The sequence below is a fragment of the Meles meles genome, chromosome 19 (assembly GCF_922984935.1).
Source record: "Meles meles chromosome 19, mMelMel3.1 paternal haplotype, whole genome shotgun sequence".
NCBI classification, from domain to species: domain Eukaryota; kingdom Metazoa; phylum Chordata; class Mammalia; order Carnivora; family Mustelidae; genus Meles; species Meles meles.
In genome coordinates, this window is record NC_060084.1 from 40,090,511 (window position 1) to 40,106,663 (window position 16,153).

The window sequence follows — 16,153 nt, forward strand, 5'->3', positions numbered from 1 at the left end:
ACAAAGCTGTCATCATCAAGACAGCATGGTACTGGCACAAAAACAGACACATAGACCAGTGGAACAGAATAGAGAGCCCAGAAATCGACCCTCAACTCTATGGTCAACTCATCTTTGACAAAGCAGGAAAGAATGTCCAATGGAAAAAAGACAGCCTCTTCAATAAATGGTGCTGGGAAAATTGGACAGCCACATGCAGAAAAATGAAATTGGACCACTTCCTTACACCACACACGAAAATAGACTCCAAATGGATGAAGGACCTCAATGTGAGAAAGGAATCCATCAAAATCCTTGAGGAGAATGCAGGCAGCAACCTCTTCGACCTCAGCCGCAGCAACATCTTCCTAGGAACAACGGCAAAGGCAAGGGAAGCAAGGGCGAAAATGAACTATTGGGATTTCATCAAGATCAAAAGCTTTTGCACAGCAAAGGAAACAGTTAACAAAACCAAAAGACAGCTGACAGAATGGGAGAAGATATTTGCAAACGACATATCAGATAAAGGGCTAGTATCCAAAATCTATAAGGAACTTAGCAAACTCAACACCCAAAGAACAAACAATCCAATCAAGAAATGGGCAGAGGACATGAACAGACATTTCTGCAAAGAAGACATCCAGATGGCCAACAGACACATGAAAAAGTGCTCCACGTCACTCGGCATCAGGGAAATACAAATCAAAACCACAATGAGATATCACCTCACACCAGTCAGAATGGCTAAAATTAGCAAGTCAGGAAATGAGAGATGCTGGCGAGGATGTGGAGAAAGGGGAACCCTCCTCCACTGTTGGTGGGAATGCAAGCTGGTGCAACCACTCTGGAAAACAGCATGGAGGTTCCTCAAAATGTTGAAAATAGAACTACCCTATGACCCAGCAATTGCACTACTGGGTATTTACCCTAAAGATACAAACATAGTGATCCGAAGGGGCACGTGTACCCGAATGTTTATAGCAGCAATGTCTACAATAGCCAGACTATGGAAAGAACCTAGATGTCCATCAACAGATGAATGGATACAGAAGATGTGGTATATATACACAATGGAATACTATGCAGCCATCAAAAGAAATGAAATCTTGCCATTTGCGACGACGTGGATGGAACTAGAGCGTATCATGCTTAGTGAAATAAGTCAATCGGAGAAAGACAACTATCATATGATCTCTCTGATATGAGGACATGGAGAAGCAACATGGGGGGGTAGGGGGATAGGAGAAGAATACATGAAACAAGATGGGATTGGGAGGGAGACAAACCATAAATGACTCTTAATCTCACAAAACAAACTGGGGGTTGCTGGGGGGAGGTGGGATTGGGAGAGGGGGAGGGGGCTATGGACATTGGGGAGGGGAGGCGAACCATAAGAGACTATGGACTCTGAAAAACAACCTGAGGGTTTTGAAGGGTCAGGGGTGGGAGGTTGGGGGAACAGGTGGTGGGTGATGGGGAGGGCACGTTTTGCATGGAGCACTGGGTGTTGTGCAAAAAGAATGAATACTGTTACGCTGAAAAAAAATAAATAAAAAAATAAATAAATAAATAAATAAATAAATAAATAAAAAAAAAAAAAAAAAAAAAAAAACTCCGTATAAGTATCATGGCTGGGAACAAGTTGGTGTTCTCTAGTTTCGACTGGTTCAATGCCTCATTCAGTTTACAACCAGTCATCACCTTGGCAACTTACTCGCAGCACTGCCCTTAGCATTCTCAAAATTTAAACAGTGTTCTTGTTGAAGTCGTCAAGCACACGCCACGTATTATCAAACACCCTGGTCATTTTAGAAGATATAAACCCATGATACTTGTAGAAGCAAAATCTTTAAGCTCCTCCACTAATTAATGATCACAAAGTGGAATGATGAGATACGTGGAGATAGGGATCCAGTTATCCCAGCCATCTCTCATCTGGAGACAGAATCAGATTCCAGAGTAGGTGCGAGAGAACTGAGTAAGCAAGTTTCCTATCTGTAACACTAAATCTTACTATGATCGGTTAATTAAATCATGACAAATAACATTCTGTGGCAAGTGGAAGGTGCTCAGCAGAGTTTGGTGAGATGACCACAAGTTCAATGATTCAAAGACATTCACTACATCTGAGTGTCTTTGCACTTCTGACTTAAAAATGTTTACTGTAATTCCCTGGAGAGCTCTCGTGCAGGAAAGAAAAATACTGAGGTTTTGCTCCAGTGGCTTTCTGAAGTTGCTAATGTTTTCCTACCAGTTCTGTGTCTTACACTCTTACACCTTCTCTGTCTTCAGGAATGAAGGTTCTAATTCATTAACATTGCTATCTGACTGGTTTCTTTCTATTGGTTCTGCCTCTTCCCCTTACATCAGTGTAGGGAGGAGGAATGTCAGTCAGCAGGAGCCATGCCATGCTGCAGTAACAAACAGCCCCAAGGGTTGGTGACTTCCTCACCCTACATATCCACTGTGGGACAGCTGGAGGCTCGGCTCACTGTTGCTATGCTAAGATGGAGGCTGACAAGGTGGCCACCATTTTGAACACTGCCAGTCACCAAGTCAGCAGGGAAAACGGTACCCGGGAAGCAACTGCACTGGCAATTAAATGCTCCCAGGATAGAGGTGACACTCCCACCACACACAATTCACGAGCCAGCACCCATCACAGGCCACATCTCTGAGCCAGGAAGAGGGCCACAAAGTTCTATCTAACCTTGTCCTATAAGAGGGACATTGAAAAATAACCGGTGTATTCCAGAAAAGATGACCACAGAAACTTCAGACAGATACACTTATCTTCTCTTGTTGAGAAGTCCCTTATTTTCCCTAGATCACAACTTCCCCACTTTGCTTTTGCCCTCTTCCCTGATCAAATAATTCTCTGACTTCTGCCATTTTTGGATTCGTGGATGTTACAGTTATTACCAAAGAAAATTTTCTCTTCAGATAGTTATAAATTAGGATTATTCATATAGATCAAGGAAAGAAATTTGCACATTAATTGTTCTCCCTTTCTCCTTTTCATATATTTCTGGTTTTCCTTATTTTTTTCCTTCTCCCCTTCCACGGTCATCTCCTACTTAATCTCTTTTATCAAAAAAAAAAAAAAAACTGCCCAACACTTTATTTTTCCTTCTTCTTAACTATTTGGTCCAATTGGCAAAGGAGTCTTGTAAATTAAGCAGAACTCTAACGTTCCTGGTTTCCCAACCCCGCCAATTCAGGCGAATTTGTATCCTGAGATAACAGTGAGGAGAATTACTGACCTCTCTGAACAGAGCCCAAGTTTTGCTAGGTATTTCTCCCACTTGATAATTGAGACCCCAGCCAACTGCAAGGCTTCTAATACATCTGGAAGTCCCCAAGGGCTATCTCAGTGAACAAGTCCAATCCATTACTGTGACGGGAATCTTAGGTTTGTTCCCTTCCTACTGCTCCTGGCCCACCTACTGAGTCCAGACCCAAGCACCCTGCTGTGTAGTTCCTAATGTACCAAAACGGTCCCGCATTCTCTGTGAAGTTGTATGAAATGCTTCAGTCCCTTTGTATTTTGCTTTTTTCGCAGGGGAACGAAAAAAGGCTGCTTATAACCCCAGTGTGTAGGTCATGAATAAAAACAGAGCCAAATGACAAACACCATGATGCCCGCAGAAGGACTGAGGTCGTGTTACTCCGTCGAGCTACCAAGTCAGGCCATAACCCCTAGGATGAATTCTTTCCCTGGAAATCTTCTCTCCAGCAAATAGATTACCCAGGGCTAGCCCTGCCCCTCACCAGTCACACCTGAAGTCCAGCCACAAACCCAGCTAGGGCCTCTCCATTTTAGCCAAGAACGCCACAAAAAGCATAGCCCCACAAGCGCAGGAACAAATTCATATGCATAGGGCTGAAAAGAGTGCCTGTGATCATGGTGAAAAGCCAACTAGGGAGGAGATGGAGTGATGAAGCTAGCCCCCAGCAGACTGGGGGCAACGCGGGGAGACACACCGACTTTGGGGCCCAGGCAACCACTGAGAGGGCAACGTAGACGCCTTTGGAGGCCGACGCCCCAGACCCGAACCCACCCAGGACCGGGACTACCCCGAGCCGCCAAAGTACCTTCTCCGCGCCGGCCCAGCCGGAATGCCCCAGGATGCCCGTGGGCGGGGCCTGCGCATCGCCCCGCCCCGCGGCCCGCCACTCGGGTCACCTGACCTGCCCGAGGCTCACGTGATCCGTCCCCAGCGCCGCCATTTTGGAGCTCCGGATGAGGAGGGGAAAAGCGGGGGAAAAGAGGGCAAAGAGCCGGGAGAGAGGTGGGCGAGGACGAGGGCGAGGGCACGGCCGGTCTCCTGGCCGGCCAAAGGAGGCTCGCGGAAGCAGCAGCCGCCGCCCGACCGCAGGTACCGCGCCCCGGGGCCGCCCCTCTGCCCGCAGGTAGCGCCGCCGCCGGCCATGTGCGTCCTCCCCTCAGGCCTCTACCGGCGCCAGCTTCCTTTTCAGCGGGGCGACACCGCCCAGGGCCCGCCACATGCCCTAAGTTCCGCGTCCTCTTCCAGTGCTCTGCGCCGCCCACAGCAAGGCCAGCGGAGACCCCGGGCTTGCCCTGCCGCGGGGGGTGGGGGGGAAATTGCCGCTCTCCGCATACTGTCAACCAGCCTTGTCTGCAGGCGGGCCTGCAAGGCGTTCCTTGCTTCCTTCCCCCCAGCAGATGTGAAACCGCTTAGGCCAGCCGCGATAAAGCTCACGACGGTGTCCTCACCGCACCTCCTGATTACTTTTCTCAGGCCCCATCGCCCCAGCCCTGCAGCCAATTCTTGGTATAGAAAAAGCTAGTAGAGAAAATCCTAGCCTTCTGCCCCTATTACGAACCTTTTCGGTGAACTGGTGTCCCCAGAGATCACTGAGATCAGTGGGGGGAAAAAAGCTCCCACCTTTTAAGACCTGCGGGCATCCGGAGTGAATGGTTTGTGTGGAAGGCCTGGATGATTAATTAGGCGGAGGCCATCATCCCAACCCGTAGGCGATCTTTTTAGTTACTGCGGTGGGCTATAATTTACTATCAGTCTGCATCTCTTTTATCAGGCAATTACTGGATTTATCACCTCCTTGAGCTTGTACTTTCTTCGGTACTCTGCTTTGACTCAGTGTATGGGTTGCGTTATTGATTAAAAGAGAAAGCCTGACCCTTCATTCCTTTACCTCACTAACTCGTTTAAAATTAACTTCAGGGGAGGACCAAAGACGTGCTTTCTGCCCTGGCAACGAACTATTTACTTAACCATAATCGATAAGATAGCTGCATTCTAGGAGAAACAGACAGGCATTATTCGATTTTTGAGATTCAGTCTAGTTGGTATAAGAAACAGTAGCAAGGATCAAGGCAGGAAACTGCATTAGAAGATATATAGGTCAATCTGTCCTCTCTTTTCCTGCCCAATGTGCTTGCAGAACTGTTTGAAGTTTGCAGAATCATCCTTTAGATTGTATTTTTGGTTAAGATTAAAATAGCAGTTTACAGTTTACAGTTTATAGATCCTTATTCATTAGAGAGGTATCAGTAAAACCAATCGTATTTTGAGTCAATTAGTTAAATTCTGAGCTAAAACAAAATACACAATTATTGGGAGAAGTTTCCAGAGCAGTTTTGTTTTTTGTTTTTTTTTTTCCAAACTTGTGTAAAATCATAGTCTACTTGTTAGGGAAATTATGTAAATTTGCGTCACATGATTGGGTTGCATGAACATTCCTCTGAATTTCTTTTTCACATAGAATATTGGGAAATTTTTCACTGCCAGAAGAAATCATTACTTTGTTTCACCAAGAAAGAGAAATGTTTGATACTATATACTTTCACTCTTGGCCGCAGCTGAATTCTGAAGATTGATCCAAGGGACTGTGTTAATTTCAGGAATTGATTTGAAAGACATTGGCTCTGCCACTTGACAGCCATGTAACCTTGGGTAAGTCACTTAAACCACACTGAGTGTTTCCTTACTTGTAAAGTTGTGTAACACCCACCTGGCCTGATCCAGAGTGTTACTAAGATCAAACATGCTAACATGTTTGACATAGCCTTGCTCTAAGGGGCTGTTATTCTTTTCAGTATTGATTCTTATACATATATGTTCTCACTGAGATGTAAGAGAGAAATTGGTATATTAAGAAAGGGGATTTAGAATCAGATATGTCTGGATTCCAATTCTTAAGCCAGTTATTACTTTACATCTGTGAGCCTCAGATTCCTTAAGTGCAAAAAAGAGGCTACTATTATCAGAAATAACACGAATACACAAGTCTACATAGGCATTGCCCCCTGGATGGTGAGCACTTCAAGGACAAGGATCTCTTCTTACTTATTTTTGTAGTCTCCAGCACTGTGCTTGGCACATTATAGGTGCTCAGTAAATGTTAAATCTTAATATTGGTTAATGTTAGTTAGACCTTATGTCTTCGCTGTGGCTGCCAAATTAGAATATTCTCTCAGGCTAGATGCCAACTAAGAAATTTTAGATTATAAAATTCATGTACTTGTGATATTGATACTGTTTTTTTCTTAGTGGCAATTAATCACATTAAGCTAAGGAGATTTTAATTCAAATAAATTATAGCTGACAGTAAGATAAATCTATAAATAATGTGTAAGCAATCTCAAGGTAATTTTTTATAGAAAGTTCATAATTTAGGGACATGAAAGTTCATCTAGTACCAGTCTCTTGTTTTACATCTGAGGAATCTGAATAAAACCCACAGAAACAGTGACTTGCCTAAGATCACACAGCTGATCAAGGGTACTCTAGAAGAGGAACTTCTGCCTTTTGATTGGAGCAAAATGTTTTGTATTTTAGGATTATGATAATCTAGAAGAATGGGAAATTGGTCATTACTTCACACAATCTTTGTCTAGTTGGGAAAGAACAAATTGTTAGTCTGAAAGGAAAAGTTCTTTATAAAATAGCAAACTGCGTTTGCATGCCCACAGAAAATTACAGCTTTTCTCCAGTTCCCCTCAGGCCCACAAGAATTGTTCAACTTGATTTTACTTACGATAACCATATGCTATAACTGAAAGGAACTAATTAGATGTACAAAGAAACCAAGTAGTAAATTATAAGGAAAGAAAGACAACAGAAATAATTTGGTTCCTTTCTTGGAAAAGACATTAATTACAAGCTTAGGCTATGGAATATAGGTCTCCTCCACTTTTCAGTTTGCTTTCTGCCACTTCGCTTTTATGAAGGACCTACAAAAGTATTTGTTTTCTCTAACTGAAAGAAATCCAAAGATTTCACTTCTACAAAAAAAAAAAAAAGATGCAAACCAAAAGTAGTTTTTAATCTTTGTTTTGCAGCAAGCCATTAATAGAGGCAGCGCGTACCGCAAGCAGCAAGAGTGGCCCCACCAAGCTCCTTCCCTGCCCGGGAACTGCACTCAGCATCTCAGCATCAAGGCGCCAGAGCTTTGAACTGTGTCTGTGAGCATCTGTGCTTTATCTTGATCTATTTTGTGCATTCGTTAGCAAGGTGTGTCCTGAGGTATCAGAAAAGCCTAAGAGGTTACTTTTTGGTTTGGTGAACACGCAAAACATCTTCCATATAAGTTAAGGGTCATTCCTTCTTCACTTGACATCATTTTCGGCTTCTAAAAGATCTCGTAGGAAGTTTCTACTTTCAGGTAGCTGGGGAAACCTGTACTGTCGTCTAGGAAAGATTTGAGACTGAGTGGAAGGATTGTAGAACTTTTCTGGTTTGGGATGCAATTTGTATTTATTTATTTGTAACAGTTTGGTACATTTTGTCTAATGTTATGTCTAAAGATTCCAAACAAGAAGCTCCCTACTTTGCTGATGCCTCCAGTCTTTCCTCTTTCTGTAAACCTTCCTATTCAGCCATATTGGTCTTTTCACTAACCAGATAACTAGATAGCAGGTTTATTCTTGTTTATGAAAACATAATAATGTTATGGCTGTTTTCCTTGTCAGTCTTACCCTTGTGTTAACAGAATTCCAAAAGAGCAACTGAAGCACTCTAATTAGGATAATTCAAGGAGGATATATTTACAAAGATACTCTTAATAAAGATGTAGGACTTCATAAAGATGTAGGCAAACTACAGGGATAATGCAGTTATCCGATGCTAGCAGTGTCAGGAGAAGGAAGAGTTACCAGAAGCCGGAAAGTCTTGCAGAGCCCCCCGCCTGGAGAGAATGGCCTTCCATTGAACATGGCCAATCCAAGGTGACCTAGAGGGAGGGAACCAAGGACATGAATATCCTGATCTCACTCTGGTACCTCCCTCTGATCTTCTGTCATGGCTCCCCACGGGCAACCAGAAACCAGAGGGCATGGGAGTCTAATGATGTAATACCTCCTGAGGCAGAGAACAGAGTGGAGAAGAGGAGACACTGAGCCCAGGAGGGCAGATGGTTGACATCTGGCAAACCGTCTTTTGGAATACAGTGTACCTCCCACCTCTTCATAAAGCCTTTCTTTACCTTCCTAGACCAAAACTAGCTCTTCAGTTTTTATTAGGGTTTGGTCATTGGCTGTTGCCTTCCGACTGTTTTATCATGTGTACTGTTTCATTATTTAAAAGCTGTTAATTCTCTTTTAACTTCTAAATATGTTTGTCCTATTCAGTCAACTCAGTTTTAAACCATGAGTACTGTGATTTTTTTTCCATAATCGTGTTTTGTTTAATGCCTTGCATGTAACAGTTTTTACTACAACTTTTTATTATGAAAAGTTTTAAACATGTACACAGTAGAAAGAACAGTATGAGGAGTTCCTAGGTACTCATCACTCAACTTCAGTTATAAAATTTGCCATTCCTACTTTATCCCCACCCCCGCACCCACCCCTTTGACCATAGTCATTTTTTAAAGTTTCATTGACATTGATCTGTTGAAGGTCATGGATAGTATGCATGTGTTCATAATCCATGTTGTCATCTTTGAGCCACTGGGATTGTAGGATTGTATTTGTACTCCTTATTTTCATCTCTTTTTTTTTCCCCCAAATTTTAGTTCACTTGACGTGGAATCCCATATATATGTGCACATTGGTGGCCCAAAGTGAAATTTTTGAGAAAATTTAAAGGATTGGCCTTACGGTCAGCTTAACTCCCTCCTTGTGTATACTTTGTTATGAACTGTTTATCTAACCTTTTCTAACAAAGACTTTTGTTTAATGAGACGAGAGTTGTACATCGATTCTGCCGTGCAGACTCAAACTAGTTTTTCAGGTGTTTCGTGATGTATTTTATGTTGTCATATCTGTTTTATAGCTGCCATTTCTGTACTTATCCCCAAATGTATGCAGCCTCTAAAATGAGGTACTTACATAAATGTTCAGGGAAAATTGGAGCATCTGCTGCAAATTTCCATTAGCTCTTAATGCCTGAGCAGACACCGCTTTTAAAATCTGAATGTTTTGTCAGTTTCTTTTGTATTAGTCTTTTTCTTCAGTTAAGATGAACTCCTCCTCCTCTTCATTTTACTTTCTTTTTAAGGTTACACACTGAAATATCCACAGGGAGCAATTTGCACTGCTCTCATTCCTATTCTGTCATTAAGTAGAAGAGGGATAACATGAATCACCTTTGTAACCCTGTGGGTATGCAAAGTCTGTTGAGCCAATAGTCACTTGTCAACATGCAGACTATCAGTCAGCCTACATGGATGTCACATTTCATTGAGAAGGACACCTTAGGTCTACAATAGACCACCAAATCTTGTGCAAGAAACTAAATGTCCAAGGATTCCTGTTACTAACAATAACTTAACTAATTTGCATTTAATAATTGAACTGAAAGAAAAAAAGCCTTGAGTGGCCTTAAAGGGAAATCAGTAGTCACAGAAAGAGCCATAGTGCCCTTTGGCCTAAAAATGTGAAATTCTCGGGCAATAAGGTGACTTATGAAGTCACAAAGGATTTTCCCAGAGAAACAAATTTTTCCCATACTGGTCCCTTCATTAGTGACTTAAGATTGAGTATAGGGATTTAAAAATACTACTCTTCCTACTTGAGAAAGATGGAAAGGGACTCCATAGTCTTTCGAGAGGTAATGCCCTCAGATGGTTTAAGGAAGAAAGTAGCTAAAGGGCCAGCGGTCTGAGCTGGGGTAGCAGTCGCTGTTGTAATGGCTATGGAATGCGTTCCTTGCCACGAGTGCAGTTGGACATGGAGAAGAAAAGAAAGCTGATCACATTGGACAGACTATCAGGGAAGGAGGGAAGAAGTAGTACTAAAGAAACCGAGAGTAAAATGTTTGCATTTTTGCCTGATGTGGACCTAGATATAGAAATTTTGTGTGCCAGAAAGAGCAGAAAAATCAGAGAGGAAAAGCCATCACTGTTGCCAAGAGTAGATATGGGAGGACTGGCACCACAGCTGGTCAGAGCACTGGTAGGGTCTAGCAGGAATTAGGTCTGATCTTGGCAGGGCTGAAGGGCCCTTCCGTTTTGATTGAGCCACCTGGGGGGAGAGAAGCCATTATTCACCTCCTAAAATAAGAATTCAGAGCCTGTAACTGGAGTTTAAGAATAGTATGGTCTTTGGTCTATAGCTGGTGCCACTAAAAATTTTGCTGGCATTTATTGAATGTTGTGAGTAAGACTCCAGAATGCACCTAAAATGTGGAAAAACAAAACTTGTTGCTGGAAAAAGGCCTAAACTGAAAAATGTGATCCAAGTCAACAAATTAATCTCACTTTGAGCCAAAGGAAATGTTTGAAATGAAAATACTGCCAGGAAATAGAGAATTCAAGATCTAGGCGGAAAGATATTGTGAGTATTTTTTGTTTTGTAACTTCCTTGGCTGTAGTGCATTGCTAGAACTTACAGAGAACCCCTTTTAAGGACTTCGAATGTATAGACCTGAAACACCAGTTGTTTTCCTTCTCTGATGCCCCTCTCCCTTTCAGGGGAAAAAAAAGGAAAGAATGAAGAACATACATGCGTATGAGTAGTAGTTGACCACTAATACGGCCTCTAGGAAAAAACCACAGCATGGTTTGTGGTTTATCTTCAGGAAGATAAATCGAAGGAAGTAAAAGAAGGAACTAGATCTTTGCTTTTATGTAGTTTCGTCTGCATAGTACTTCTCAAAATTTACTCTGCCCTTTACAAAAGGTTCACGACTATTTATTTTCATAACTCCAAAGATCTGGGGAGGAAAAACTGTATGGTTTTAATACTAAAATTATAATTATATTTGGTATAAGAAGTTGTCTCCCAAGAATTGTGTCGATCACATATTGGCCTTACAGAATAGTATTTTGTAGTAGCTTGAGGTGGTTCCACATGCCCTGGGAATGCTTGTGTTCTTTCAGTCAAGGAATAGGAGTCCTGTTTTTTGGCATTGGGCAAAAGAGAGGGTACTGATTGGACCCAGCTAGATGTCTAGAGGAAAGAAAGTGAAGAAAAAGGAGTTTCAAATTGTTACAGTCATTTCCAAAGAAAGAAATTGATGGAAAGATCATCATCAGTCTTGATAGGGAATGGCACTCCAAAGAGAAGTTGTAAACAGTTTAAGTCTCTATTGGGCATACCCAGGTATACTGATACGGAACTCCCAGGTTAGAGAATACAGAGATTAGCTTAAACTCTTAAGATCAGTTTCAATTTCCTGTAATTACATACCTGGGATACCTATCATCTGGTTATTTCTTTCTGTTGTATGTCATCCTTTCTAGATATGGAAGAAAGCAGCAGTGTTGCCATGTTGGTGCCAGATATTGGAGAACAAGAGGCTCTGTTGACTGCTGAAACTGTCATCAGTTCATCATTGGAAATTGATGAACAAAGAAAAGTTAAAACAGATCCATTAATCCATGTTATCCAGAAGTTGAGCAAGATAGTAGAACATGAAAAGTCACAAAAATGTCTCTTAATTGGGAAGAAACGCTCACGTTCCAGTACTGCAGCACACTCTCTTGAAGCCCAGGAACTTTGTGAGATTCCGGCTAAAGTAACCCAGTCACCTGCTGCCGAGATTAGAAAGACTGAGATGTCACAGATACACTTCACCCCTGGCTCTCTTGCCCAGAACGACGGGAAGGCTATGTCTTACCAATGTAGCCTTTGCAAGTTTCTGTCGTCATCGTTTTCTGTGTTAAAAGATCATATCAAGCAGCATGGTCACCAGAATGAAGTGATTCTGATGTGCTCGGAGTGCCACGTCACATCTAAAAGCCAAGAGGAACTTGAAGCTCACGTGGTAAATGACCACGAAAATGATGCCAACAGTCACACTCAGCCCAAAGCCCCACAGTGTATAAGCCCCTCCAACTCTTTGTCTCAGAGACCCGCAGAAAGAAAGAATGAAACCACTTCTGATACCGCCATGAGTGTGGACAGTCCGCAAGCTCACCCTGCCCAAAATGCACCCGTGACAGAGATGGGTAAGAGGAAGTGGTACGCATATGAACAGTACGGCATGTACCGTTGCTTGTTCTGTAGTTACACCTGTGGCCAGCAGAGAATGTTGAAAACACATGCTTGGAAGCATGCCGGGGAGGTCGATTGCTCCTATCCAATCTTCGAAAATGAAAACGAGCCTCTAGGCTTGCTGGACTCTTCAGTGGCTGCTGAGCCTGGTGGGCTGGACGCAGTAGTCATTGCTATTGGAGACAATGAACTGAGTATCCACAATGGGCCTTCAGTACAAGTACAGATTTGCAGCTCAGAAACATTATCCTCTTCATCTCCTTTGGAACAGGGTGCGGAAGGGGGAGTTCATCTAGGTCAGTCTGTTACTCTTGACCCTAACGAGGAAGAAATGCTGGAGGTGATTTCGGATGTGGAGGAGAATCTGATTGCCGACAGTCTGCTTTCATCCGCACAGAAGATCATTAGTAGCAGCCCAAACAAAAAAGGCCACGTTAACGTGATAGTGGAGCGTCTCCCGAGTGCGGAAGAAACTCTTCCGCAGAAGCATTTCCTCATGAATGCTGAAATCGAAGAGGGCAAAAACCTGAGCCCAACAGAATCCCAGATTGGGTGTGAAGGAAGAAATGAAGTTTATCGAGCTGATAAATGTACAGTTGATATTGGGGGGCTGATCATAGGCTGGAGCAGTCCAGAGAAGAAAGACAGCGAGTTAATAAACAAAGGACTGGCTGCTGATGAGAACGCCCCACCAGGCCGAAGGAGAACAAATTCTGAGTCTCTCAGACTACACTCGTTAGCCGCAGAAGCCCTCGTCACGATGCCCATACGAGCTGCGGAACTGACGAGAGCCAACCTCGGGCACTACGGGAACATTAACCTTCTAGATCCAGACACCGGACAAAGGCAAGTAGATAGCACTTTGGCAGCATATTCTAAAATGATGTCACCACTCAAAAACTCCGCAGATGGATTAACTACTTTTAACCAAAGCAGCTCAACATTGGTAGCACTCCCGGAGGGTAGGCAGGAATTGTCCGATGGGCAAGTTAAGACAGGCATCAGCATGTCCTTACTGACTGTCATTGAAAAGCTGAGGGAAAGGACAGACCAAAATGCTTCAGATGATGACATTTTGAAAGAGTTGCAGGACAACGCCCAGTGCCAACCGAACAGCGAGGCGAGCCTGTCAGGAAGCAGCGTGGTGGAGTACATCCCCAATGCTGATCGGCCCTACCGCTGCCGCCTGTGTCACTACGCAAGCGGGAACAAGGGCTACATCAAGCAGCACTTGCGAGTCCATCGGCAGAGACAGCCGTATCAGTGTCCTATCTGTGAGCACATAGCTGACAACAGCAAAGATCTGGAGAACCACATGATCAACCACTGTAAAACAAGAATATACCAGTGCAAGCAGTGCGAAGAGTCTTTCCACTATAAGGTAAGTATTGGTTCAGGAAATCATTCAGAGAACCTTCGAATTTTTAGAGTCGGGAGGGAGCTTGGTAGAGAGAACCCGACCACCTCATTTTATAGATAAGGAAACTGAGACCCAGGGAAGTTGGATGATTTGCCCAGAGGATCCCGACTGAATTAGTATTAAAATTGTGACTGAAATCTAGGTCATCAGAATTTCTGGTGTAGGATTGTTTTCCCTGCCGACCGCCTCCTTAACAGTTTTTGTGTTTACTGCTTTAGTTTTAGCGTGGATATCTTTTTTTAAATGTGTTGATTTTAAATTGCAGGGTAATTACAAGGGAATGTACGGTGGAGGGACGTACACATATTTGATTTACACAAATGTAATCCTACATCATCAGCGCAAAAAAATAGCTATTTTTCATCTACCATGGCCCCAAAATGTAGGTCGTTCACTTGAGCTACACAACCAGCCAGTAGCGATCTATGTCATTGCAGGAGGGAAAATAAGCTGTTTTGGACTTAATGAAAGATAGTAAAGTGGAAACAGAGCCACATGTGTTGTTTTATGGGCAGTTTAAGGGACTTTCAAGGACTATTTTGACTGATTTTCATCTTACATGCTACCTTAAAACCAACAACCAGCATGAGATGATGTTTCTGTTTCTGTAAAGGAAACCAGACTGACTCATTAGTTTCAAACTTTCCTTCTGTCGTGCGTCAGTTGACTGTTCCGTGGGGGGAAAGTGTGCTTAAAGGGTAGCTGGGATGTAGGCTTTTTCTCTCAGATCCCCAGAGTTGGGGGTCTAGCTCAGGAATTAAAAAGTCTTAAATTTGAGTCTGAGATTTCATTGCCTACTTGGGTTGCCCTCATGAAAATCCGAAGTGGTCTCAGGCTACCAGACAAGCAGTGCATTCAAATGGGCAGCAAAAGCAGGTTCCCGAAGTTTCTTTGGCTCCTGCATTCTTGATTGGTGGAGGTGGAAGAAGAAGATCCCGTGGAGGAACGGTTCCATTTGGGTCTCTCTTGCACATTTAGTTAATATTGAAAGACAGAAATTACCAGGAGTCCAGCAAACCAGTTGCTGTTTGGATTTATTTTTATGAAAGCATTGGGTTATTCTGAGTGCTCTGCTCTTTTCCTCCGCTGGCAGGCCAGGGTGTAAGTGAGTATGCACGTGCCACGCGTAAGCAGGGGATAGCAGGGGATTCCTCTCGGGAAAGGCACAAAGAGCTGCCTTTTTTTTTTTTTTTTTAAAGATTTTATTTATTTATTTGGCAGAGAGAGATCACAAGTTGGCAGAGAGGCAGGCAGAGAGAGAGAGAGAGAGGGAAGCAGGCTCCCTGCTGAGCAGAGAGCCCAATGTGGGACTCGATCCCAGGACCCTGAGATCATGACCTGAGCCGAAGGCAGCGGCTTAACCCACTGAGCCACCCAGGCACCCAAGAGCTGCCTTTTTGATGAGACTGTGATTTCCCTAGCATATTTCTTCCCATAAACTGTCAAATAAGTCAGGTAATCTTTTAGCACATTTGATTTTAAAACACTGATAATGTGTTTTAGGTACTAGCCCGTGAAAGCAATTAACTGCTTCTCCAGTCTCTGAGTAACAGTGCAGGTGTATTTATTGAAGGTTACATGTGAATATTTCTCAATTTTTTTAGAGTCAGCTGAGGAACCATGAGAGAGAGCAACACAGTCTTCCAGATACCTTGTCAGTAGCAACTTCTAATGAGTCGAGGATTGCCGGTGATACAGCTGATGGAAAATGTATTCAGGAAGGTATCCGTGCTTTTTTTTTGGTCCAAGCTGCATGACTAGCATAGGAAGTTTTCTTAAAAAGCTCTTAGTTGTCATTTGGGTTAATTTCAGGACTAAAGCTGCCTATATTCTCTCTTTTCATACTGCGGAGTGAATCTTAACCTGTGTTCCTGAGGTATTGAATGAAACACTGGATTAGTAAGTACTCGGCTTCAACACTGTAGGTAAATAATAGGCTGAAATTTATGCTGTCCTGTAATAGCCAAGTCCAGCATAAACCCTTGGGTGACATATCAGCAAGCTCGGGAAGCTTTTGCAGACGGCAGGCTCTCACCTCAAACTTTAAGTGAGGCTTCCTGCTGAGATCTTATTCTTATCCAAGTATGGCTGCCAGATTTCATCTGCATTATTCAAAAAAAAAACAAACACACAGAAGATCTTTTTATGCACTAGTTAGGTACTAGTTGGCCAAGTTTCTGCTAATAGGAATATTAGAATCAAAGATTTAATTAGAGTTCCATGAAAAGGCGGATGCCACATCCGGAGAATTAGGGATAAAGCGTAATAAACCGTGCTTCCTTGCATCAGCTCTCTTAAATTGATATACTTTAAGTGTCTCAAGTGCGGTA

At 43.0% G+C, this 16,153-nt stretch overlaps 2 protein-coding genes across 6 annotated transcripts in view; one reads left to right on the forward strand and one right to left on the reverse strand.

Moving 5' to 3' along the window:
- Positions 1–4,412, reverse strand: part of LOC123930519 — a 75,412-nt gene extending 71,000 nt beyond the window's left edge. Inside the window, exons 1-2 of the mRNA XM_045986742.1 lie at positions 4,284–4,412; positions 4,075–4,125 (exon numbers count right to left, since the gene is read on the reverse strand). Coding sequence (XP_045842698.1) covers positions 4,075–4,125; positions 4,284–4,412 — 180 coding nt within the window. The remainder of the gene's footprint in view (positions 1–4,074; positions 4,126–4,283) is intronic.
- Positions 4,209–16,153, forward strand: part of ZNF507 (zinc finger protein 507) — a 39,973-nt gene continuing 28,028 nt past the window's right edge. For 2 of the 5 annotated variants that reach the window (XM_045987879.1, XM_045987883.1), the window contains exons 1-5: positions 4,209–4,358; positions 5,825–5,918; positions 7,307–7,429; positions 11,650–13,784; positions 15,428–15,545. In XM_045987879.1, coding sequence (XP_045843835.1) covers positions 11,652–13,784; positions 15,428–15,545 — 2,251 coding nt within the window. In that variant the 5' untranslated portion in view covers positions 4,209–4,358; positions 5,825–5,918; positions 7,307–7,429; positions 11,650–11,651. Of the gene's footprint in view, positions 4,359–5,727; positions 5,919–7,306; positions 7,479–11,649; positions 13,785–15,427; positions 15,546–16,153 lie in introns of all 5 variants that reach the window. The other 3 variants (XM_045987881.1, XM_045987880.1, XM_045987882.1) reach the window with 3 other exon arrangements.